This window comes from Callithrix jacchus, chromosome 3 (genome assembly GCF_049354715.1).
Source record: "Callithrix jacchus isolate 240 chromosome 3, calJac240_pri, whole genome shotgun sequence".
Lineage (NCBI taxonomy): Eukaryota > Metazoa > Chordata > Mammalia > Primates > Cebidae > Callithrix > Callithrix jacchus.
In genome coordinates this window covers 109,485,454-109,510,805 of record NC_133504.1, presented here as the reverse complement: position 1 = coordinate 109,510,805, position 25,352 = coordinate 109,485,454, and the positions used below count along the sequence as shown (strand labels likewise).

At 40.6% G+C, this 25,352-nt stretch overlaps 1 protein-coding gene and 1 long non-coding RNA gene across 5 annotated transcripts in view; one reads left to right on the top strand and one right to left on the bottom strand.

Annotated features, from left to right (window-relative positions):
* ABCG2 (ATP binding cassette subfamily G member 2 (JR blood group)) overlaps positions 1–25,352 on the bottom strand; it is a 130,576-nt gene that overhangs the window by 46,319 nt on the left and 58,905 nt on the right. The window contains exons 1-2 of one of the 4 annotated variants that reach the window (XM_054253161.2): positions 6,025–6,269; positions 4,570–4,682 (exon numbers count right to left, since the gene is read on the bottom strand). The exons of 1 other annotated variant lie outside the window; for it this stretch is intronic. In XM_054253161.2, the coding sequence (XP_054109136.2) occupies positions 4,570–4,682; positions 6,025–6,160 (249 nt within the window). In that variant the 5' untranslated portion in view covers positions 6,161–6,269. Of the gene's footprint in view, positions 1–4,569; positions 4,683–6,024; positions 6,270–25,352 lie in introns of those variants that run through there. 2 more of the 4 variants (XM_035293338.3, XM_008993003.5) reach the window with 2 other exon arrangements.
* Positions 6,388–13,574, top strand: LOC118152249 (uncharacterized). Its single transcript, XR_008480157.2, has 4 exons — positions 6,388–6,666; positions 7,898–8,032; positions 11,996–12,271; positions 13,409–13,574. It is a non-coding gene; the product is annotated as an uncharacterized LOC118152249 (long non-coding RNA).

Here is a 25,352-nt window from a genome sequence, read left to right as displayed (position 1 = left end):
TCTGGAGACAACAGATGCTGGAGAGGATGTGGAGAAAAAGGAACACTTTTACACTGTTGGTGGGAGTGTAAATTACTTCAACCATTGTGGAAGACAGTGTGGCGATTCCTCAAGGCCTTAGAAATAGAAATTCCATTTGACCCAGCAATCCCATTACTGGGTATATATCCAAAGGACTATAAATCATTCTACTATAAGGACACATGCACACGAATGTTAATTGCAGCACTGTTTACAATAGCAAAGACCTGGAATCAACCCAAATGCCCATCGATGATAGACTGGATTGGGAAAATGTGGCACATATACACCATGGAATATTGTGCAGCAATCAGAAATGATGAGTTTGTGTCGTTCATAGGGACATGGATGAATCTGGAGAACATCATTCTCAGCAAACTGACACAAGAACAGAAAATGAAACACCGCATATTCTCACTCATAGGCGGGTGATGAAAAATGAGAACACATGGACACAGGGAGGGGAGTACTAAACACTGGGGTCTATTGGGGGGGAAAGGGGAGGGCCAGCGGGAGGGGGTGGTGGGGAGGGATAGCCTGGGGAGAAATGCCAAATGTGGGTGAAGGGGAGAAAGGAAGCAAAACACACTGCCATGTGTGTACCTATGCAACTGTCTTGCATGTTCTGCACATGTACCCCCAAACCTAAAATGCAATTAAAAAAAAAAAAAACAGAAAATATAATAACTCAGCCCACCAGACTCATCTCAAAGTGCCCATCTCTAATTAATATAGTATTCTGGGTCTAGGGAACTCTCTAAAGCAAACACCAGTTTTTCCCTATCGTCAGAAGCTTTCTGGTCATGTGTGCTGCTCTCACTGAATTAGCATCATCTTTTTATAACAAGGAAAATACCCAATCACACAACTAAATGTCACTACAACAAAAGTCTACCTCCCACCTGTTGCTATTTCCTTATATGCAGAATATCTGCTAATGCTAATCCAGTTTCTTTTCTCTTTCTGTGTCCTAGACACCCTGCAAAAACCTTAAGTAAAAGGAAGCCTCCAAATGGCTTTACACCTTGCCTGATCCCACCCTATTCATGTTATCTGGCCTGATTATGTATCCAAAAGCCCTTTCAAACAAGACAGAACAGCTTTGCATATGGAGATTCCCCAGTCCTCCTGTCCCTTTCCTGCTGGTCTACCTATATTATTCATACCTTGCCTCTCTTGTTGCTGTCTAACTAGCAAGGCCACATTTTTCCTTTTTTTTTTTTTAGATGGAGTTTTGCTCTTTTGAGATAGAGTTTCACTTTTGTTGCCCAGGCTGGAGCACAATAGCACAATCTCAGCTCAATGCAACCTCAGTCTCCTGGGTTCAAGTGATTCTGCTGCCTCAGTCTCCCTAGTAGCTGGGATTACAGGCAGATGCTAATTTTTGTACTTTTAGTAGAGACAGGGTTTCACCATGTTGATCAAGGCTGGTTTTGAACTCCTGACCTCAGGTGATCCACCCACCTTGGCCTCCCAAAATGCTGCGATTATATGAGTGAGCCACTATGCCCGGCGCATTTTTACTTTTCTGAGAAGTTTAAACATTTGTCTTCAATATATGCTGGTACTCTATTATCAAAATTATAATCTGCATTAAAGATATCATATTTCTCAATTTTTTTTTACTCTTTACCAAACTCTTAATTGTATAGACCACTTTTTACAATTGGAAAACTCAAATTGTGCAACTCAAAACAGCATTTTCATACAGTGAAATCTGAGACAGCTGGAACGATTGCACATGTTGGTAGAAGCCAAGATAGTCTCAAGTTGAGAATTCCAGGCTCTATTCTTCCATTTTTTTCCCTAGGATGACACTAGTATATGAAGTTTCACTACAGTTTCACTCTATAGGGCATGCTGCATAAGTTACACACCTCTTTAAACTGTTTACTGAGGTTAATCCCAAAAGATGACAATCCTGAGCAGTTAGGGACCTCATATCACTGTCAGATGATTGCTACAAATTGAACAATGGAAAGGAAAAGGAACACAAAATCTGAAGTTTCACTTCCATAAATTGTTTCTTGTCTTTAAAAGGTATTATCCTTTAAGGTATTCCCTTTAAAAGGTTGATCCACGGGTTTTCACGTTGTCTCTGATTTGACAGATCATAGAGATTAGGAAGCACCATTAAGAGTTATGTAATTTTACAAAGTTGAAAATCAGCAACTTTGTTCATTCCCACAAATAATACAACAAGCCACTTACAGACGATAATCTGGTTCCTGATATGTAAAAAATCTACAAATAGTCCAAAGGAGTGATTTATTATGTACTGCAGTTCAACATCACTGGGTCAGACTAATGAAAATTATCTATGCTGCTTTATGTAAGAACTCATCACTAGATATATGTAGTTGCTACTCCGCACTTGAAATGTGGCTCATGTGACTGAGAAACTCCATTTTCAATGCTACTTAATTTCGATTCACTTAAATTTAAATACCACTTGGGCTGGTGGCTACCATATTGGACAATGCAAATCTAGTGTTTATTCTTTTAAGATGCATTTCTTACCCTTAAGCTACTTTATAAAACAATTTTATAATACCATAAAAGATACATGTAGGCTGGGTACAGTGGCTCACACTTGTAGTCCCAGCACTTTGGGAGGCCTAGGCGGGTGGATCACAAGATCAGGAGTTTGAGACCAGCCTAGCCAACATGGTGAACTCCCATCTCTACCAAAAATACAAAAATTAGCTGGGCGTGATGGCACACCTGTAGTCCCAGATATATGGGAGGCTGAGGCAGGAGAATCGCTTGAACCCAGGAGGTGGAGGTAGCAGTGAGCTGAGATCACACCACTGCACTCCAGCCCAAGTGACAGTGACAGTGCAAGACTTTGTCTCAAAAAAAAAAAGATACACATAGTTGCTGTATCTTCTATCAGACAAACTCATTCTGATTTTAAAATAGCACAAAACTCTGGTAGTACTATTACATTTCTTTCAAAAATAATTAAGTGCTCTATAGTTCAGGTTGAGAATAACGAATCTGTAAGATGAGCAAGTGTGGCAATAGCTGAGAGAAAATGCTTAATTCTTTAGAACTATCTTCTAAACGATTGCTAAACTGAACCCAACCCTTTTTCGCAATCAAAACAAATGAGGCGGATCTCAAAGAGTTAAAAAACTGATCTCTAAATAGAATTCACATTTACCAAAATGACATTTTTTCACCAAACATAACATTCCCATTCCTTAAGTAAGTTTCACAGTTTTACTTGGAATTTCAAATACCAATGGGAGGTCAATGAAAGAAAAACAGACCAGGCAAAGTGGCTTAGGCTGTAATCACAGCACTTGAGGGGGCATGATTAAATATTACTCACATCTGGGCTCAAGCAGTCCAGGAGGTGGGCAGATCACTTGAGCCCAGGAGTTGGAGAACAGTCTGGGCAACATGGTAAAACCCTGTCATGTTGGGGTTATTTTTTTACAAAAAAAAAATTAAAACCCATTATTTTTTATAAAAAGTTTAGCCAGGCATGGTGGTGCACACCTGTGATCCCACCTAATGGGGAGGCTGAGGTGAGAGGATCCCTTGAGAGTCCATGAGATGGAGGCTGCTGTGAATCATGATTGTGCCACTGAAATGCAGCCTAGGCAAGCATAACCCTGTCGAAAAGAAAAGAAAAAGGAGAAGGAAGGAAGGAAGGGAGGGAGAGAGGGAGGGGACAGAGGAAAGCAATGAAGGAAAGAGAAAGAAAGATGGAAAGAAAGAGAATGAGAGAGAGAAAGAAAGAGAAAGAAAAAGGAAGGAAAGAGGGAAGGGAGGAAGAAAAAAGAAAAGAAAGAAGGAAGGAAGGAAGGAAAGAGAAAGAAAGAAAGAAGGGGAGAGAGAGAGAGAGAGAAAGAAAGAAAACCTAAAGAATCCATTTAACCCTTCCAGGCACCCTTGAGGGCTTCCCTATGAAAGTCCCAAAGAGCCTGGCACCTTTGTGACTGAAATCCCAGCTGTGAGGCTGAGGCGGGAGGATCTCTTGAGCACAGGAGATCAGCTTGGGCAACATGACAAGACCCTGTCTCAAAAAAAAAGTCCCTAAGATCTCTAGCAATATATGCAAGAATTTAGATTATAGCTTTAACAATTCAGCATTAAAACGTCCTGCAAGCTTGGGTCACAGAACATGAACTTTATTTTGATTCATGCTCTTTGCCCTCATGTATATCCTACGCTAAGTACATAGAAAAATGATATTTATCAAAGTATTTCTTTAGACTTCCTTGCAAATCTGTAATTTCTGAAAGTCATATTTGCATTTGAAAATTGAATTTCCCTAGAGATGCTGGCTATCATAAAAGCAGAGACCTGGTATCTACTATTTTCGTGTCCTTCAGAGTTACTCATATCCTGTTCTCAAGTATTTCTATTAAGTGAAAGATTAAATCAATGTGTCATACTCTATTACAAGGTAGTTCATGCCTGTAATCCCAGCACTTTGGGAGGCCAAGGAGGGTGGATCACTAGAGGTTAGGAGTTCAAGACCAGCTTAGCCAATATGAAACTCTGTCTCTACTGAAAATACAAAAAATAACCAACCCGGCGTGGTGGCGGGTGCCTGTAATCCCAGCCACTTAGAAGGCTGAGGCAGAAGAATCGCTTGAACCGGTGAGGCAGAGGTTGCAGTGAGCTGAGATAGTGCCATTGCACTCCTGTCTGGGCAAAAGAGCGAGACTCAGTCTCAAAAAAAAAAGGAAGTATCAACATCATGTACCCAATAAAACACACTGAGATAGAAACTTCACTTCTGTAACATTTTTCCCAAAATATGGAACATTCATCTAATCATGACAGTAAACATCAAACAAATACAAATTGGAGGGGCATTCTACAAATTAAATGACTGGGTCTTCAGCGAAAGGCTGTGGAACTGTCACAGATAAGAGAAAATTAAGGATATTTAGCAGTTAAATACAAAGCAAGATCACTGATTCGAACCTGGGCAGAAAAAGGACGGTGGAAAGACAAATGAAATCCAAATGAAGTCTGTAGTTTAGTTCATTGTATTATAGTAGCATGCTCATGTTATTAGTTTTTTTTTTTTTTTGGCCAATTTTCAGTAACTCTCAAATTATTTCAAAATTAAAAGTTATAAAGTAAATAATAAAATAACAAACATGTTTCAATGTTTATAATGGAAGGGTAATGTTAGACTTAACATGCCATTTTTGTTGTTGAAATCTTCCTCACCAAGATCTATACAATCCAGTCAAAGCTGTACTCTGAAAGCGTTGTTTTGTAAAGAATATCACATCAAAAACATCTCTTCCTTTTTACTCTGGCGTTTTTACCACTAGCTGACAAGCTTGAGGGATGTCTCTAGCACTGAGAGGGGAGTAAGAACATGCAACCCTTTATGTTCTGGGGACAGGTAAATGACAAATTATTGGTCAATCTTTTTAAAATACTAACATTAACAAATTTTTCCTCCACCTGTAGTAACTTCCATGCTCAGTGGGTTTTTGCCATCCAATATCAACTTTAGCTTCATACATTTGGAGAAAGGCCAAGAGTCTTACCAACACACACTTAACACACTGGAACCCCGAATCAGTTTGCACCAGAGCATCATTTTCTGAAAAACCACTCTGAATTGTCAGTTTTAAATTGCACACTCACTTTCAAATGAAACTGAGAGGCTAAAAAGGTAATTATCTCGTTTCAATGGCTACCTATTTTCAAACAAATACATACACAATGCCCACCAACCTTTCCAGACACACACTCTCAGCGCATTGGCTTTTACCATTCACTCACACAGCTTAATAGCGCTCGGTCTTTTAACCAGAGGCTCAGGATCTCAGGATGCGCGCCCTCAGAGGCAGAGCTTTAACAATCATTAATGTAAATGTTGGTAAATCATTGATGTAAATGATGTCATCCGGACCATCCAAACAAACCCTAAAGCAGCAGTTTACACTTAACAAGACCACCAAGCTCGTGCACAGTGCATTCCCAAATCCTCCCCAGCTCCTCTGCAGGCTGCCTCCTGACCAAGTCTGAATCTCAGCGGGAGTGGCGGGAACGGTCTCTTCCCTCCTGCGCGCCCGGAACCATTTGTGTGGGCACAGCACACAACCCTTCCGCGGCACAACCCCTTCCCAGGACCACACCAGGCGTGCCCACGCATTCCCCTGGCGCCGGACACTCACCCGCGTGGCGGCCGGCTAGGACGCTATCGGAACCAGCGGCGGTTGCCGGCCTCAGGAGATCCGGACACCGAGGGTGTGAGCTCAGGCAGCGCCTCGGACTGTGGACAGCCAGAGCTGAGCGTGTGGCCCCGCCCCCGTGTGCCTGGTTTCCCCTGGGTCGGGGTTCGCTGGCCGGGGTTAGGCGTGGCACCGCCTGCCTGGCCGCGATAACCGCCCTGCGACCCCGCTGAGAACGCACACATGTCCCACGGCGCTGAGCTGCCTGCTGGATGGGAACCGCCCTCCCACGGGAGTGGGGTCACCGAGACGACTATGCCGGGACACGCAGGGACAAGCCAAATGGGGATGGTACGAAATGGATCGGCGTGAAAACTCCGAGAATCACCTGGAGCTCATCGGGCTGATCAATACCTTGTCTGATCTAGATGGGTTTGATCGCCGCCAGCGGCTGGAGCGCCGAAGCACCGGGGATGCTGACGCACAGGTTAGCCAGCCACAAGCGCTCCTCACTCCCAGAGCAATTAAGTGGGTGGTTTCTGGTGAATGGCCTTCTAAGAAAGTGGATGCTTGCGCCCCAGGGCCTAAAAAAATCAGGGACTGAATCTAACCCAGGGAGGGAAAGGGGAGAAACTTTGAATGAAAATATTACCATAGTTTAAATATTATTCTTCACACTCCTGTGATTGACGTACTTCTGTGCAATATTCTGATTGTGTGGAAAGGCTGGAAAATGATTGTGTAGGTTTCGGAAACGGGCCGTCAGGCTCTGTGAGTATAGCCATTCGATAATCTTCCTTCGGGTATATGCGTCTGCCCTATGAAATTAGTACCTGCATGCAGATATTTTCTGGTTTGCATTTACAAACAAAAATCATAATATCACTTAAATTGTTTAAATCAACTCTAGAAATAACTATTAATTGTTCACCCAATGCAGGAAAGTTTTAGCCAGGAAGCCTACATAAGAAAATTGACTGTACGTAATTTTTTTTAAAAGCATTTTTAAAATACCGTACCGCATGCCTTTTGAAAGAACTTTAAGGTATATATTCATGATGCGTCCCAACATTTGGGTAAAATTATTCTTTTTAATTAATTTCTGTCAGTTTCAAGACCCTTAAAGACCCATATAGAAATACATTTTAGTCATACTTCATTTTAAGACAAAATTAAGGCCATCGTGGTAGCTCATGCCTGTAATCCCAGCGCTTTGGGATGCCAAGGTAGGCGGATCACTTGAGGCCAGAAATTCGAGACCAGCTTGGCCAACATGGCGAAACCCTGTCTCTACTAAAAATACAAAAGTTAGGTAGGTGTGGTGGCAAGCCACTTGGCAGGCTGTAGTAGTAATCCCAGCTACTCAGGAGGCTCGGGAAGAAGAAATGCTTGAACCCCAAAGGCAGAGGTTACAATGACCCAAAATCCTACCACTGCACTCCAGCCTGGGCCACAGAGTGAGACTCAGTTTCAAAAAAAGAAAAAAAAAAATTAAGATACAATTTTCTTTTTTAAAAATTATACTTTAAGTTCTGGGGTACATGTGCAGATCAGGCAGGATTGTTACATAGGTATACACATGCTGTGGTGGTTTGCTGCATCCATCCCCCTGTCATCCACATTATGTATTATAAAGTTTTCAGACCTGGCCTTTAAAGATTGTTTGTGAAAACTGAAAAATCTCCGAAGAATAAATTTTATTTTAATTTTCTTTTTAGCTTACCCAGACAAGTGAAAAGAATAAAATTTTATACCAGAAAAAGTGAAAATATTTCCACCAAGATCTGAAGGCTCTAAGGAGGAGACCTAATAAAAATGGAGAAAACACACATGAAATTGATTTTTAAAAACAGGTACTAAGTTGAATGTAGCATTCTGTAATTATGTAAAATAAAAACAAATCAAAAACCTAAACATAGAGGCCAGGCACGGTGGCTTACACCTATAATCCTAACACTTTGGGAGGCCAAGGTGGGTGGATCACCTGAGGTCAGGAGTTCAAGACCAGCCTGGCCAACATGGTGAAATCCCATCTCAATTAAAAATACAGAAATTAGCCAGGCATGATAGTGCATGCCTGTAATCCCAGCTACCCCAGAGGCTGAGGCAAGAGAATCGCTGGAACCAGGGTGGCAGAGGCTGCAGTGAGCCAAATTCACACCACTGCACTCTGGCCTCGGCAACAAAGCAAGACTCCATCTCACAAAAAAAGAAAAAAAAATTACACTTTGGGAGGCAGAGGCCAGTGGATTGCTTGAGCCCAGGAGTTCAGGACCAGCCTGGGCAACATAGTGAGATCCCATCTCTAAAAAAAAAAAAAAAAAAAATTTTTTTTTAATTATACTGGGTGTGGTGGCTCAACCTGTAATCCCAGCACATTGGGAGGCTAAGGCCAGAGGATTTGCTTGAGCCCGAGAATTTGAGACCAGCCAAGGCAACACAGGGAGCCCCTGTCTCTAAAAAAAAAAAAAAATTTAATTAGCTGGATGTGATGGCACATGCCTATGGACCTAGCTTCTTTTGGGGCTGAGGTGGAAGGATTGCTTGAGCCTGGGTATTCAAAGCTGCAGTGAGCCATGATCAGAGTGAGACCCCACTCTAAAAAAAAAAAAAAAAAAAAAAAAAGAAAATAGCAGGAAAGTTGTTCATTTTTTCTGGGTAGTAACATGGAATTTATCTTGTATTTTATTGTAATTTTCTAAATTTGATGTAACAAATTTAGGAAATTGTAACTTTTATAATGAAAAAGTGGATTTTGTCTAAATGTAAAATAAATTGATAAAATATACATATAAAGACACATGACAATACTTAGAGTCATATCCTCACTTGAAAGAGGACTAAAACTAAAAAAATTTCTGCCTTATTTTTAGTCTAATTGTAAAAATATTTTAGATTGCAATTTTTTCATATTTATGTCAGTTTATTTGCTAACTAAAGTTATATTGGGGGCAGTAGTAAATTAAATAAATAAAAATTAAAAATAAAGCTATACACTAATATATATTAGGATGAGTTTCCTAATATATATTAGGTTCCTAAGCTCATCCTAATACTTTATCAAATTCTATTTGATAAGTTCAGATTAAAGCCAGCATTTTATAAATGTATTGTATCATATAGAAATGAGTCATTTTAACTTGCAAGTTAGCATTGTTTCTGGAGCTAGTCATAGAATTTTAGAGAAAAAGGACCTTCCTCTTTAGGTCAGATGTTAGATGACCTTCCTCATTTTATAGATAAGTCACTGGTCCAAAGGAGACTGATTTGCACAAGGTTGAAGGTTAAATGACTCAGTCTTCCAGGCCATTGCCATCTGCCCTCCACCATATGACCTTTCTTTTATTTTACCAGAGTCACTGCCCAGTATTTATAGAGCCCCATATTGGGACTTCTGCTGAATGCCTGTGCACCAGTTGCAAAGAGTTGTCAAGGGCCCAGTATGGTACCTTTCTTAGTGCTTACTCCAAAGGTGAACTCCAGAATGGTCAATTTTCCCCTGGCAAATTCAGGTTTCAGACAGAATTCATCATGGGCTGGGGACATTTGGGTTACATATATAACAGAGGTATTCAGTGCAAGTGTATCTATTTTCACTACCACTCCAAGTTAAAATAAAAAGCAGTGGAAGAGAGGCTCTATGTGCAGTATTCCCTCACAGCCCACCTCACAGCAATTGGCCTTTGACTAATTTGGCAAGAAAAAGTTCAATCTATAATGGTGCAAAAAGTTATTGTAAATAAAATAATGGAAACAGTTTAAACAACTCTTCCTAAAGATTTCAGTATAAAAGGAAGGTGAGGGAAAGGAATATAGCTAGAGGCTATCTTAGGGTTCAGAGAAAATACTTATTTGGTTTTAATTAGATGGGCTAGAACATGTGTGCATGCCAGGAGGAAAAGCCATAAAGAAAGAAAGGTGGTTACTGGTAGTAATGGGATCCAGAGGAATTAGAAAAGAAAAGGGAAACTTTAGAATCCCTCATTCTAACTTGGCTCAGGCAGAATGGCTCCCACAAAGAAAGGTGGTGAGAAGAAGGGCCATTCTGCCATAAACGAGGTAGTGACCCAAGAATACACCATCAGCATTCACAAGTGCATTCATAGAGTGGGCTTCAAGAAGTGTGCCCCTGGGGCACTCAGAGAGATCCGGAAATTTGCCATGAAGGAGATGGGAACTGCAGATGTGTGCATTAATACCAGGTTCAACAAAGCTCTCTGGGCCAAAGGAATAAGGAATGTTCCGTACCACATCTGTGTACAGTTGTCCAGAAAACAAAATAAGGATAAAGATTCATCAAAACAAGCGCTATAATTTGGTATGTACCTAGTTATCTATGTATCTGTTACCACTTGCAAAAATCTATAGTCAATGTGGATAAGAACTAATCAGCATCAAATACATCAAAGTTATAAAATTGCCTTTTTTTTTTTTTTTTTTTGAGACGGAGTTTCGCTCTTGTTACCCAGGCTGGAGTGCAATGGCGCAATCTCGGCTCACCGCAACCTCCGCCCCCTGGGTTCAGGCAATTCTCCTGCCTCAGCCTCCTGAGTAGCTGGGATTACAGGCACGTGCCACCGTGCCCAGCTAACTTTTTTTGTGATTTTTAGTAGAGACGGGGTTTCACCATGTTGACCAGGATGGTCTCGATCTGTTGACCTCGTGATCCACCCGCCTCGGCCTCCCAAAGTGCTGGGATTACAGGCTTGAGCCACCGCGCCCGGCCATAAAATTGCCTTTATAAAAAAAAAAAAAAAGATAGGGTTTTGCTGTATCCCTACCCAAATCTCTTTTTTTTTTTTTTTTTTTTTTTTGAGATGGAGTCTTGCTTTGTTACCCAGGCTGGAGTGCAGTGGCGTGATCTAGGCTCAGTGCAGTCTCTGCCTCCCGGGTTCAAGAGATTCTCCTGTCTCAGCCTCCTGAGTAGCTGGAATTACAGGCACGTGCTACCACACCCAGCTATTTTTTTTTTTTTTTTTTGAGACGGAGTTTCACTCTTTTCACCCAGGCTGGAGTGCAATGGCGCGATCTCGGCTCACCGCAACCTCCGCCTCCTGGGTTCAGGCAATTCTCCTGCCTCAGCCTCCTGAGTAGCTGGGATTACAGGCACATGCCACCGTGCCCAGCTAATTTTTTGTATTTTTAGTAGAGATGAGGTTTCACTATGTTGACCAGAATGGTCTCGATGTCTTGACCTCGTGATCCACCCGCCTCGGCCTCCCAAAGTGCTGGGATTACAGGCTTGAGCCTCCGCGCCCAGCCGTAATTTTTATATTTTTAGTAGTGACGGGGTTTTGCAATGTTGGCCAGGCTGGTCTCAAAGTCTTGACCTCAGGTGATTCACCTCGCAAAGTTCTGGGATTACAAGCATGAGCCACCACGCCCGGCCACATCTTGAATTGCAGTTCCCATAATCCCCACATGTCATGGGAGGAACCTGGTGGGAGGTAATTGAATTATGGGAATGATTACCCCCATGCTGCTATTCTCCTGATATAGTGAATTCTCAGGAGATCTGATGATTTTATAAGGGACTTTTTCCCTTTTGCTTGGCACTTCTCCTTCCTGCCACCATGTGAAGAAGGATGTGTTTCCTTCCCCTTCTGCCACAATTATAAGTTTCCTGAGGCCTTCCAGATATGCCAAACTGTGAGCCAATTAAACCTCTTTCCTTTGTAAATTACCCAGTCTCAGGTATGTCTTAATAGCAGCAGCAGAACAGACTAATACAGAATTATAGCAAAAGAGAAGGAAGTTTGATATATCCTCATGAAGGTAAATGGGTTTTTTACTGTTGTTTTTTGTTTCTGAGACAGAGTCTCTCTGTTGCCCAGGCTGGAGTGCAGTGGCACAATCTCAGCTCACCACAATCTCCACCTCCCGGGTTCAAGTGATTCTCCTGCCTCAGCCTCCTGTGTTGCTGGGACTACAAGCATGCACCACCACACCTGGCTAACTTCTGTATTTTTGGTAGAGACATGGTCTCGCCATGTTGCCTAGGCTGGTCTCGAACTCCTGGCCTCAAGTGATCTGCCTGCCTTAGACTCCCAAAGTGCTGTGATTACAGGCGTGAGCCACCACGAGTGGCTGAGGTAAGCGTTTTAATTAGAGAAAACTGAAATAAATATCTGGCCCATAACTATACTTTCTCTCTGAAGTTGATGGATATGCTGAGGGTATGGGTGTGAACGGCTGATTTTGGATTTGGTAAAATGATGAATATTCAAATCGACTTTATTAGTTTTCTATTGCTGCCATTAAACATTGCCACAAACTTAGTGGTTTAAGACAACACAAGTATATTACATTTCTACAGGTCAGAAGTCTAAAATGGGTCTGGTGGTCTAAAATCAAGATGTCAGCAGGTCTGTGTTCCTCTCTGGAACCTTTTTCACCTTATAGAGGCCACCTGCATTCCTTGGCCCTTTTCTCCATCTTCAAAGCCAGCAGCATAGCAGCTCTGTGACCCTGCTTCTGTTATCACATCTTTGATTTTTTTTCTGCCTCCCTCTTCCACCTTTAAGGACCCTTGGTATTACCATGGGCCCACTGGATAAGCCAGGATAATCTCCCTATTTTAAAGTCATTTGATTAACAATCTTCATTTTATCTGGAACCTTTAATTCTCCTTTGCTTGGTAACCTATCATTCACATTCTAGGGAATAAGACATGGACACATTTGAGAGGCCATTTCTTCTGCTCACCACTAGGCCACAGGAAATCAAAGTGGATGCTAATGGAGGAACCCATTGTCACCCACTGAGTTAATATGAAGAGTATTTTAAACTAAAACATTTAAGATACAGCAGATACAGAAAGAAGCCTTTCTGGAACTTCCCTTAATTTGACTAAAGGCAGAGCTTTCAGAGAGTGAAGCTGCCATAAATTCCCTCTTGGGGAGCTTCACTGCCAATAAGGAGACTTCACTGCCAGGAAGAAAGCTCCACTGCCGGAAGGAGACCACTTCCACCAGAATGCAAACTGCATAACCGAACAATCACAAATTGCCTTGTCTTCATCTGTTTCCCTAAAAGCCCATTTGTCTTTCCTTTTATGGAAAGGAAAGTGTATTTGTTTTCCCATAGATCCCTTTCTCTCCTCCTCCCTTTTCCCATATTGTTGGCATATAAACTCCTATCTCTAACTGTACAGAGAGCCTCTTCACCTGAATAAGTATAAATAAACTTCGTATGTTCTGTTAATCCATCTATTACCAATTAACTTACAGGCCCCCAAGCACTGGACCTAAGTGGGCAGAGGAAGAGTTTCCTCCCAACGCTGATATGAGACATAGAAACTGTACAGCAACACCAAGGCCCCTACAATGGGACTCTATAAACAGTGGTTTGAAAGCTGCAAATGGGCGTGGCTTTCTCATTTACAAATATATGAAGGTAAAGGGTTAGATAAATTCTAGGGTATGGTTTTGCTGGGTGGGTAAGGCAACACAGAGATGAAGCAAATGAGTTGTATGAGTGAAGTCATTCATCATCATAGGAAAGCGAAGTACACGGAGGGGTCACATGGAGATGGCAAGAGCTGAAACAGGAGGATCAGGTCACTGAGTGGGATACTGGCATTTAATATTCACATTACAGGTTTTGATAAGGTCCCACGGTTTGAACACAAGAGTGAGGTTATGGAAGTGGAAGGGAAGTGTATTTGGTGTATTTGTTTTCTGTTGCTTGAGTAACAAATTACCATCAAGTTAGTGTCTTAAAACAATACCCATGTATTATCTCCCAGTTATTGAGGTCAGAAGTCTAGGTTAGGTTAGGCTTTGCTCAGGGTATCAATAGGCCAAGTAAAAGTGTCAGCCAGCTGAACTCTTAGCTGGAGGCCTTCAGTAAAGAACCAAGCCGAGTCAGGTTGTTGGCAGAATCTATTTCCTTTTGGTTCCAGGACTGAGTTTCCTGTGTCCTTGCTGAATGTCAACCAGGGGCACCCTCAGCTCCTCCAGACTACCTGCATTTCTTCCCAGGTGGCCTCTCCACTTTCAAAACAGTTTGGGTCCTTCTCAAACTTTGAATCCAACTGTCCCTTCTGCATTTTCTTTTCTTTTTTTTTTTTTTCTTTTGAGATGGAGTCTTGCTTTGTTGCCCAGGCTGGAGTACAGTGGTGCAATCTTGGCTCATTGCAACCTTCACCTCCCAGGCTCAAGTGATTCTCCTGCCTCAGCCTCTCGAGTAGCTGGGACTACAGATGTGCACCAACATGCCTGGCTAATTTTTGTATTTTTAGTAGAGATGGGGTTTCACCATATTTCCCAAGCTAGTCTTGAACTCATGACCTCAGGTGATTCACCCACCTCAGCCTCCCAAAGTGCTGGGATTACAGATGTGAGCCACTATGCCCAGCCTCCTTCTGCCTTTTAAAGGACTTATGTGATAAAATAAGGGCCGCCTTTACAATCTCAGTATTTTAGAGTCAACTGACTTAAGGCTTTAGTTATAACGTCAAAATCCTTCAGATCAGAACCTAGATTACTGTTTGATGAAATAACTAGGAAATGAACTGGAAAGAGGGTTAGGGAAGAGGCAGATCTTTAGAATTCTGCCTGTCCTGGAGGTGGAGTTGAAATCAGAGAGCACAGAAGCTAGGGTAATGGGATGATCACCAAAATAAGCACAGATGTTACCAAGACAGTAATAATCCGAGATTATTATTATTATTGTCAGAAAACAGGTGTCAAAGTATTTTAGACATGGAAAGTGAACAGAAGGTGAGTATATGATGGCATTTACACAGAGAGGGACAGCATGGGAGAGGGGGCAGGGGATTGGGGTAGTGAGAGCCCAGATGCTGGAGACAGAACACCTTGGTTCATATAATTTGCTTTATACAGCAGACAAGTGACCAATTAAGAATTAATTCATTTGGTTATAAAGTTCATTTGGGGCTGGGCACAGTGGCTGACACCTGTAATCCCAGTACTTTGGGAGGCCAAGGCAGGCGGGTCATGAGGTCAAGAGGTCGAGTCCAGCCTAGCCAATAAGGTGAAACCCCGTCTCTCCTAAAAATACAAAAAACAGCTGGGCATGGTGGCACACACCTGTAGTCCTAGCTACTTGGGAGGCTGAGGCAGGAGTATTCCTTGAACCTCAGAGGCGGAGGTTGCAGTGAGCCAAGATCACGCCACTGCACTCCAGCCTGGCAACAGAGCAAAACTCCATCTCAAAAAAAAAAAAGAAATTTCATTTGGTTATAAAGTTTATTTAGTTATAAATAAACCCCTAAAAATTAGACTGCAGTGAACAAAAATGTAGGTATTGATAATTAACCTGCTGAGTCAGATAGTATAGTAGAGCGTTTAACAGTTGTCTCTGCAAATTAGGCTGAAAGGTTAAATGTTGAGTTCACCAAACTACATTTCAGTACCTATAAAAGTCTTTTGTTTAAACTTTGGAGGGCAGTATAACATACACACCAAAAAAGTACAGAAAATCTGAGTAGACAGCTTGATACGTATTTACAAAGTGAACACACCGGTATATCTATCACCTGGATTAAAAAATAAAGAGAGTGCTAGCAATGCCACAGAGGCCTCCTTCAAGCTCCATCCCTTCCAAAGGTAACAACGATTCTGATTCTATCATTATATATTAGTTGTGTCTGTTTAAAACTGTATATAAATGAAGTAGTTTTTTTTTTTTTTTTTTTGAGACAGGGTCGCACTCTGTCATCCAGGCCAGAGTGCGATGACACAATCTCAGTTCAGTGCAGCCATGGCCTCCTGGTTAAAAGCAATTCTCCTGCCTCTGCCTCCTGAGTAGCTGTGATTACAAGCCTGCACCACCAAGCCTGGCTAAGTTTGTATTTTCAGTAGAGATGGGGTTTCACCATGTTGACCAGGCTGGTCTAGAACTGACCTCAAATGATCCGCCCACCTCGGCCTCTCAAAGTGCTGGGATTACAGGCGTGAGCCATCATGCCCAACCAAGCAAGTAGTTACCCTTTTGAGACTGGCTTCTTTTCTTGAATATTATCTGCATGGAATTCATATATTTTGCATGCGATGTCATAAAGGCTTATTCACTCTTTATGTAGGATTTCATTGTATGAATACAATGTCATTTATCTATCTACTCTTGATGGGCCTTTGGGTCCTTTCCAGTTTTGCAATACACCCTAAAGTGTCCAATTGGAAAAGAGTTCTAATGGTCAGTTAAACCCATCATCCACAAGTATTGCTAAATGGAGGCCCAAAATGTGAAACTATTTTCTCCCTTTGATTCTGCTCCAAACAGCACAAACAAAACAAAAAATAGCAAGAGGATTAATATTGTAGAAGAAAGCAAATAAGTAAATGATGGTTCCATTTCTCCCTCAAACAGATGTTATCCAACCCCTCATTAAGCAATGTTTTATTGAGGCCTACCTTACATTAGGGCCCATGATTGGCATTGAAGAGAAACAAGACACAGGTCCAGGCAAGGTGGCTCACGCCTGTAATCCCAGCACTTTGGGAGGCCAAGATGGGTGGATCGCCTGAGGTCAGGAGTTCAAGACCAGCCTGGCCAACATGGCGAAACCCTGTCTCTACTAAAATACAAAAATTAGCTTGGCATGGTGGCATGCACATGTAATTCCAGCTAGTTGGGAAGCGGAGGCAGAAGAATCGCTTGAACCTGGGAGGCAGAGGTTGCAGTGAGCTGAGATCATACCACTGCACTCCAGCCTGAGTAGCAGAGTGAAACTCTGTCTGCCCCCACACAAAAAAACCTGCATTTTAAAACTTTTTTCTTTCCTCCTTTCTTGCCAGTCTCAAGATGCAGCTTTGAGACAAACCACAGATATGTTTCTGTCATCTTAAAATATGCCTTAGAATATTCTTTAACAATCTATTCCCTTCCCTTTCCCACCTTATGCTTCCATGCCTAATGCACATTTATTTACCTGGATGCTTGTTAAACTCACACCATACTCAGTTATCTGGTCATATATTTCCTTAGAGGCTTCAGGGAACTAATCCTACACAAAACAGGCGCTTCTGGGATTCTCTCCCCAGCAGGAGATTACTTACAGGCCAGAGTTCACTCCCAGCTAGATACTGACTGCAAGACTGATTGGGATTGATTTGTAACTTGGCTGAACCCACCAAGGTGCTGGCCTTTTCACCAAATGGAACAATAATTCAAAATAAGCCATTGGGGCAAGCCATACCACCTGGCATCTGCTAGCTCCCTTGCCTCTCCTGCATTCAAAGCCCCTCTTTTGAAACCCCTGCCCTCTCTCCAGAAATTGGAAAGTGGAAATTTTGGAAAAGTATTCTGACCACTTTCCCCTTGCTGGCAATGGATAATAAAATTTGCTCTTTATCATACCTCGCTCTTGTTATTTTTTCTTCATTCCACAGGCAGCGAGCAACCGGTTTCTCTTTCAGTCATAAATGTAATGTTTTAGAAGTTTCATCTGATCAACCTAAATGCCCATAATTAGCAGATGGGATAAAATGCACTGGTGTATATGTACACACCATGAGGGTGTAAGACATACATACCATGAAATACTATACAACCATAAAAAAGAACGAGAACATGTCTTGCAGGAACATAGATAGAGCTGGAGACTATTATCCTTAGTAAAGTAACACAGGAACAGAAAACTAAACATCACATGTTGTTACCTATAAGTGGGAGCTAAATGATGAGAACTTGTGAACACAAAGAAGGAAACAACAGACACTGGCGTCTACTTGAGGGTGGAGGTTGGAAAAGGGAGAGATGCAGAAGAAGTAACTTGGGTACTAGGCTTAATACCTGGTTGATGAAATAACCTGTACCACAAGCCCTTGTGACACAAGTTTATTTATACAACAAACTTTCACATGTACCCTTGAACCTAAAGTAGAAGTTAAAAAAAAGATTAATCTGTTCCTGTATAGAATGGATGGGGGATGTGGGAAGGCAGAGATCAGTCTGGAAATTTTTAAAAAAATGATTGAACTAAACAGATGACTTAAATTGAGGAAAGGGGCATCAAAGAAACACTTTAAATGAAGAATTTACAGAAGCTGGTGACTGATAGAACATCAAAGGTAAAAGACAAAGAAGCTAGAGCTGACTTCAAGGTCTGAAATTCTTGGGGTTTCATAAATGGAAATTATGAGGTATAGGAAAGTGTGCCTTACACTTCAGTGTATTTCCATATATTACCTAGTTCAGTGCCTTGAACACAAGCAATACTCAATAAACATGTGCTTTCTGAACAATAAAAGTGAGCTTATCTTATGTGATTCAGGAACCTATTTACCCTTACCTGAGTCTCCCTTGCTTGAAAATGGAGAGGAGTTTCATGAAAGACTGACCTTTCATATAATCCATCTCTGACGACTATAAACATTTTATTGCCTATAGAGATAAGATTTTATTTGTGGGAGCAACTAAAGTTAAAGCACAATAAGCATTAAATAAACTTATGATTCATTGTACAGTGACTTGGAATTTTTTCACATCTGGTTGACATACTTAATATATGATGTCAACATCTCACCTAGAACTACATTTTAGTCTTCCCTATGTCATCATAATATTAGACCAAGAAACACATTATACTATGTGTAACAAGGCCATCAGCCAATCTATTTTTTTAATTCTTAATTTTAATTTTTGTGAGTACATAGTAGGTATATATATTTATGTATACATGAGACAATGTATAGTAATCACATCAGGTAAAATGGGGTGTCTGTCTCCTCAAGATTTTATTGTGTTATGACAATCCAGTTATACTCATTTTGTTATTGTACAATTAAATTATTATTGGCTGGGCAAGATGGCTCACACTTGCAATCCCAGCACTTTGGGAGGCCAAGGCGGGTGGATCACCTGAGGTCAGGAGTATGAGACCAGCCTGACCAACATGGTGAAACCCCATCTCTACTAAAAATACAAAAAATTAGCCAGGCGTGGTGGCAGGTGCCTGTAATCCCAGCTACTCAGGAGGCTGAGGCCTGAGAATCACTTGAACCTGGAAGGTGGAGGTTGCAGTGAGCCAAGATGGCACCACTGCACTCCAGCCTGGGGAATAGAGCAGGCTGTCTTGAAAAAAAAAAAAAAAAAAAAATTATTGACTATAGTAATTCTGTTGTGCTCTCAAATGCTAGGTCTTATTCATTCTATTTTTGTTGTACCCATTAACCATCCCACCTCCTTCTCACCCTGCAGTATGCTTCCCAGACTCTGGTAACCATCCCCCTACTCTCTATCTCCATTTCAATTGTTTTGATTTTTAGATTCCACAAATGAGAACATGCAATGTTTGCCTTTCTCTGCCTGGCTTATTTCACATAGCATAATGACTTCCAGTTCCAGCCATGTTGCTGCAAATAACAGGATCTCATTCTTTTATATGGCTATAGTACTCCATTATGTATATGTACCACATTTTCTTTATCCATTCATCTGCTGACAAACATTCAGGTTGATTCCAAATGTGAGCTATTGTGAATCATGCTACAACAAACATGGGAGTGCAGATATCCCTTTGATATAATGATTGTCTTTCTTTGGGGTATATACCAAGGAGCAGGACTGCTTAGTCGTATGGTAGCTCTATTTTTAGTGTGTTGAGGAGCCTCAAAAATGTTCTCCATACTGGTTGTACTAATTTACATTCTCACCAACAGTGAATAGAATTTACTTTTCTCCACATCCTTGCCAGCATCTGCTATTATCTTTTGGATAAAAGCCATTTTAACTGAGGTGAGACGATATTTTACTGTAGTTTTGATTTGCACTTCTCTCATGATCAGTGATGTTGAGCACTTTTTCATATGCCTATTTACCATTTTGTGTTGTGTTTTGATAAATGCCTATTCAAACCTTTAGTCCATTTTAAAATCAGATCATTAGATTTTTTTTTCCTCTAGAGTTGTTTGAGCTCCATATATATTCTGGATAGTAATCCCTTGTCAGATGGGTAGTTTGCAAATATTTTCTCCTTCTCTGTGGGATGTCTCTTTCCACTGTTGTTTTGTTTGCTGTGCAGAAGCTTTGTAACTTGATGTGATTCCATTTGTCCATTTTTGCTTTGATTGTCTGCTCATGGGGTATCACTCAGGAAATTTTTGCTGAGATCAATCCATGGAGAGTTTCCCCAGTGTTTTCTTAGAGTAGTTTCATAATTTGAGGTCTTAGATTTAACTTAGATTTTTAAATCTGTTTTGATTTGAATTTTGTACATGGCAAAAGATAGGGGTCTAGTTTCATTTTTCTGCATATGGATATCCAGTTTTCCCAGCACCGTTTGTTGAAGAGGTGGTCTTTTCCCCAGCATATGTTCTTGGCACCTTTGTCAAAAGTGAGTTCACTGTAGGTGTGTGGATTTGCTTCTGGATTCTTTATTCTGTTCCATTTGTCTGTATGTCTGTTTTTATCTCACTACCATTCTATTGGTTACTATAGCTCTCTGGTAAAATCAGAAGTCAGGTAATGTCATGTCCTCAAGTTTTGTTCTTTTTGCTAAGGACAGCTTTGGCTATTCTGGGTCTTTTGTGATTCCATATAAATTTTAGGATTGTTTTTTCTATTCTAATGAAGAATGTCATTGATATTTTGATAGAGATTGAATTGAATCTATAGAATGTTTGGGGTACTATGAATATTTTAATAATATTGATTTTTCTAATCCATGAACATGAAATATCTTTCCATTTTTTGGTGTCCTATTCAATTTCTTTCATCAGTGTTTTGTGATGTTAATTCCTAGGTATTTAATTTTATTTGTCACTATTTTAAGTAGGATTTCATTTTCAGATTGTTTACTGTTGGTACATAGAAGTACTACTGATTTTTATATGTTGATTCTTATCCTGCAACTTTATTGAATTTGTTTATCAGTTCTAATAATTCTTTTGCAAGTCCTTAGGTTTGTCCAAATATAACATCATAACAGCTGAAAACAAGGATAATTTGACTTAATTCCAATTTGGATGGCCTTTATTCCTTTTTCTTGGCTTACTGCTCTAGCTAAGACTTCCAGTACTATGTTGAATAACAGTGGTGGAAGTGGACATCCTTGCTGTGTTCCAGATCTTGGAGGAAAGGCTTTCAGTTTTTCCCCCTTCCATATGTAACTAGCTGTGGCTCTGTCATAATGACTCTCATTTTATTTATACATATTATATTCCTTCTATACCCAGATTTGAAAAAAGGTTTTTGTCATGAAGGGATGTTGAAAGTGATCAAATGCTTTTCCAGTATCAATTAAAATGATCTTATGGTTTTGTTCTTCATTCTGTTGGCATGATGTATCCCAATGATTGATTTGCATATGTTGAACCATTCTTGCATCTTTAGGATAAATCCCACTTGGTGATTATGAATGATCTTTTTAATGTATTTTGTTAAATTCAGTTTGCTAATATTTTGTTGAGAATTTTGCATCAATATTTATCAGAGATATTTCCGTGTAGTTTTCTTTTTTTTTTGGTGTGTCTTTGATTATGGTATCAGGGTAATACTGGCCTCATAGGATGAGTTTAGAAGTATTCCCTATTTTTGGAAATAATTTGAGTAGGATTGGTATTAGGTCTTTATATGTTTGATAGAATTCAGCAATGAAGCCATCAGATCTAGGCTTTTCTTTACTGGAGTTTTTTTTTATTATGGCTTCCATCTCATTACTTGCTATTGGTCTGTTTGGGTTTTAGATTTCTTCATGGTTCAATCTGAGTAGGTTGTATGGGTTTAGGAATTTGTCCATTTCTTCTAGAAATTCCAATTCATTGGGATATTGTTACTCAGAGCAGCCACTGATGGTCCTTTGAAATTCTGTGGTATTGGTTGTAATGTCTCCTTTCTCATCTCTAATTTTATTTATTTGGATCTTCTCTCTTTTTTTGTTAGCTAGTCTAGCTAAAAATTTGTCAATTTTGTTTCATTTTTTAAAAGTTCAACTTTTAGTTTTATTTAGCCTTTTTGTATTGTGTTTCATTTCCATTTTACTTATTTCTACTCTGATCTTTATTATTGCTTTTATCTACTTTATCTACTTTTATCCACTTTATTATTGCTATTATCTACTGATTTGGGGTTTGGCTTGCTCTGCCTTTTCTAGTAAGAAGATGCATCATTTGGCTGTTTATTTGAACTGTTTCCTCTTTGTTGATGCAGGTACTTACAGCTATAAACTTCCCATTTAGTATTGCTTTTGTTGTATCTTACAGGTTTTGGCATGTTGGATTTCCATCATTATTTGTGTCAAGAAATTGTTCAATTTCCTTCTGAGTTTCTTCATTGACCCACTAGTCATTCAGGAGATACTCCTGAATGTTTAATTTCCATGTATTTGTATACTTTCCAAAATTCCTCTTGTTCTTGATTTCTAGTTTTATTGCACTGTGGTCAGAGAAGATGCTAGATATAATTTTAATTTTTTTACTGTTTTAAGACTTGTTTTATAAGATAACATATGATCTGATAGCAAGATCCAAGATGGCCAAATAGGAACAGCTCTGGGTTGCAGTTCCCAGCAAAAACGCAGAGGGTGAGTGATCACTGCATTTCCAAATGAATTTTTATGGCCCAAAGACCAGGAGATTCCCTGGTGGAAAAGCCACGAGTCTCCAGCATGGCTGTTTCAGCCATCGCAGTGGGTCTCCACACAAAAAGTCACACAAATCTGGGCACCATTTCAACTGGCGCCTGGAACACCTGGGAGACAGAGTCACCTGTTCAACTGAAAAAAAAAGGGGGCTGAAACAGGGAGCCAGGTGATCTGGCTTGGCCAGTCCCACCTCCACAAAGACCAGCAATCTGAAACGCTCTGGACTGAGAGTTTCACAGCAAGCACAGCTGGACCCAGGATTGTCCAGCTCTGTGTGGGGAAGAGCGTCTGATATTACCAAGGCAGTCCACCACTACTGAGGCAGTCCATCACTACCAAGGCAGTCCACCATTACCGAGGCAGTCTGCCATTACTGAGGCAGACTGCCATTACCAACACAGTTCTAACTATATCTCTATAAACAAAACTGCAAGGAAGTTCACACAGCAGCTGGGCAGAGTCCACCGCAGCTCAGCAATGCCTCTGCTGGCAGACTGTGACTAGGCTACCTCCTCACTGGCCAGGGCATCCCTGAAAAAAGACAGCAGCTCATCAAGAACTTATAAATAAAGCCCCATATTCCCAGAACAGAGCACCTGGGATAAAAAGGCATTTATGAGTTCCACTGCAGCAAACTTAAACGTACCTGCTCCTATAAGGGACAGGCTGTCTCCTCAAGCAGCTCCCCAAACCCCATATATCCAAAGAGACACCTCCTAAAGGAAAGCTCAGGCTGACATCTGGAGGGTATCCTTCTGGGACAAAGATAACAGAAGAAGAAACTGGCAGCAACCCTTACTGCTCTGCAGCCACTGCAGGCGATCCCCAGGCAAGCAGGGTCTGGAGTGGACCTCCAACAGTCCTACAGCAGAGGCGGCTGACTGTTAGAAGGAAAACTAAAAAGCAGGAAGAAATAACTTCAACATCACTCAGAGACCCCATCTGAAAGTCACCAACTACAAAGACCACAAGTAGATAAACCCACAAAGATAGGAAGAAACCAGTGCAAAAAGGATGAAAACATCCAAAACCAGAATGCGTCTCCTCCTCCAAGGGATCACAACTCCTCACCAGCAAGGGAACAAGGCTGGACAGAGAATGAGTCTGATGAATTGACAGAAACAGGCTTCAGAAGGTGGGTAGTAACACACTTCACTGAGCTAAAAGAACATATTCTAACCCAATGCAAAGAAACTAAGAACCTGAAAAAAGGTTTGATGAAATGCTAATGAGAATAAACAGCCTAGAGAGGAATATAAATGAATTGATGGAGCTGAAAAATATAACATGAGAACTTTGTGAAACATACACAAGTTTCAATAGCTGAATCATCCAAGCAGAAGAAAGGATATCAGATATTGAAGATCAACTCAATGAAATAAAATGAGAAGGCAAAATTAGAGAAAAAAAGAGTAAAAAGAAATGAACAAGGCCTCCAAGAAATATGGGATTAGGTGAAAAGACCTAATCCACGTTTGATAGGTGTACCTTAATGTGACAGAGAGAATGAATCCAAGCTGGAAAACACTCTTCAGGATATTATCCAGGAGAACTTCCCCACCTAGCAAGGCAGACCAATATTCAAGTCCAGTAAAACAGAGAACACCACAAAGATATTCCTCAAGAAGAGCAACCCCAAGGTACATAATTGTCAGATTCACAAGGGTTGAAATTAAGGAGAAAATGTTAAGGGCACCCAGAGAGAAAGGTCAGATTACCCAAAAAGGGAAGCCCATCAGACTCACAGCAGATCTCTCAGCAAAAACCCTACAAGCCAGAAAAGAATAGGGGTCAATATTCAACAACCTTAAAGAAAAGAACTTTCAACCTAGAATTTCATAACCAGCCAAACTAAGCTTCATAAGCGAACCAGCAATAAAATCCTTTATGAACAAGCAATTACTCAGAGATTTCATCACCACCAGGCCTGCCTTACAAGAGCTCCTGAAAGAAGCAATAAATATAGAAAGGAACAACCAGTACCAGCCACTCCAAAAATGTACCAAATGGTAAAGAGCATCAACACAATGAAGAAACTGTGTCAACTAATGGGCAAAACAACCAGCTAGCATCAAAATGGCAGGATGAAATTCACACATAAAAATATTAACCTTAAATGTAAATGGGAAAAATGCCCCAATCAAAAGATACAGACTGGCAAATTGGATAAAAAGTCTAAACCCATCAGTGTGCTGTGTCCAGGAAACCCATCTCACATACAAGGATACACATAGGCTCAAAATAAAGGGATGGAATAAGATTTACCAAGTAAATGGAAAGCAAAAAAATAAAATAAAATAAAATCGGAGGAGTTGCAATCCTAGTATCTCATAAAATAGACTTTAAACCAACAAAGATCAAAAGAGACAAAGAAGGGCATTACATAATAGTAAAAGGATCAATGCAACAAGAAGAGCTAACAATCCTAAATATATATGCACCTAATACAGGAGCACCCAGATACATAAAGCAAGTTCTTAATGACCTACAAAGAGTCTAAGTCTACAAAGAGACTTTCACACAGTAAAAGTGGGAGACTTTAACACTCCACTGTCAATATTAGACAGATCAATGAGACAGAAAATTAACAGGGATATCCAGGACATGAACTCAGATCTGGACCA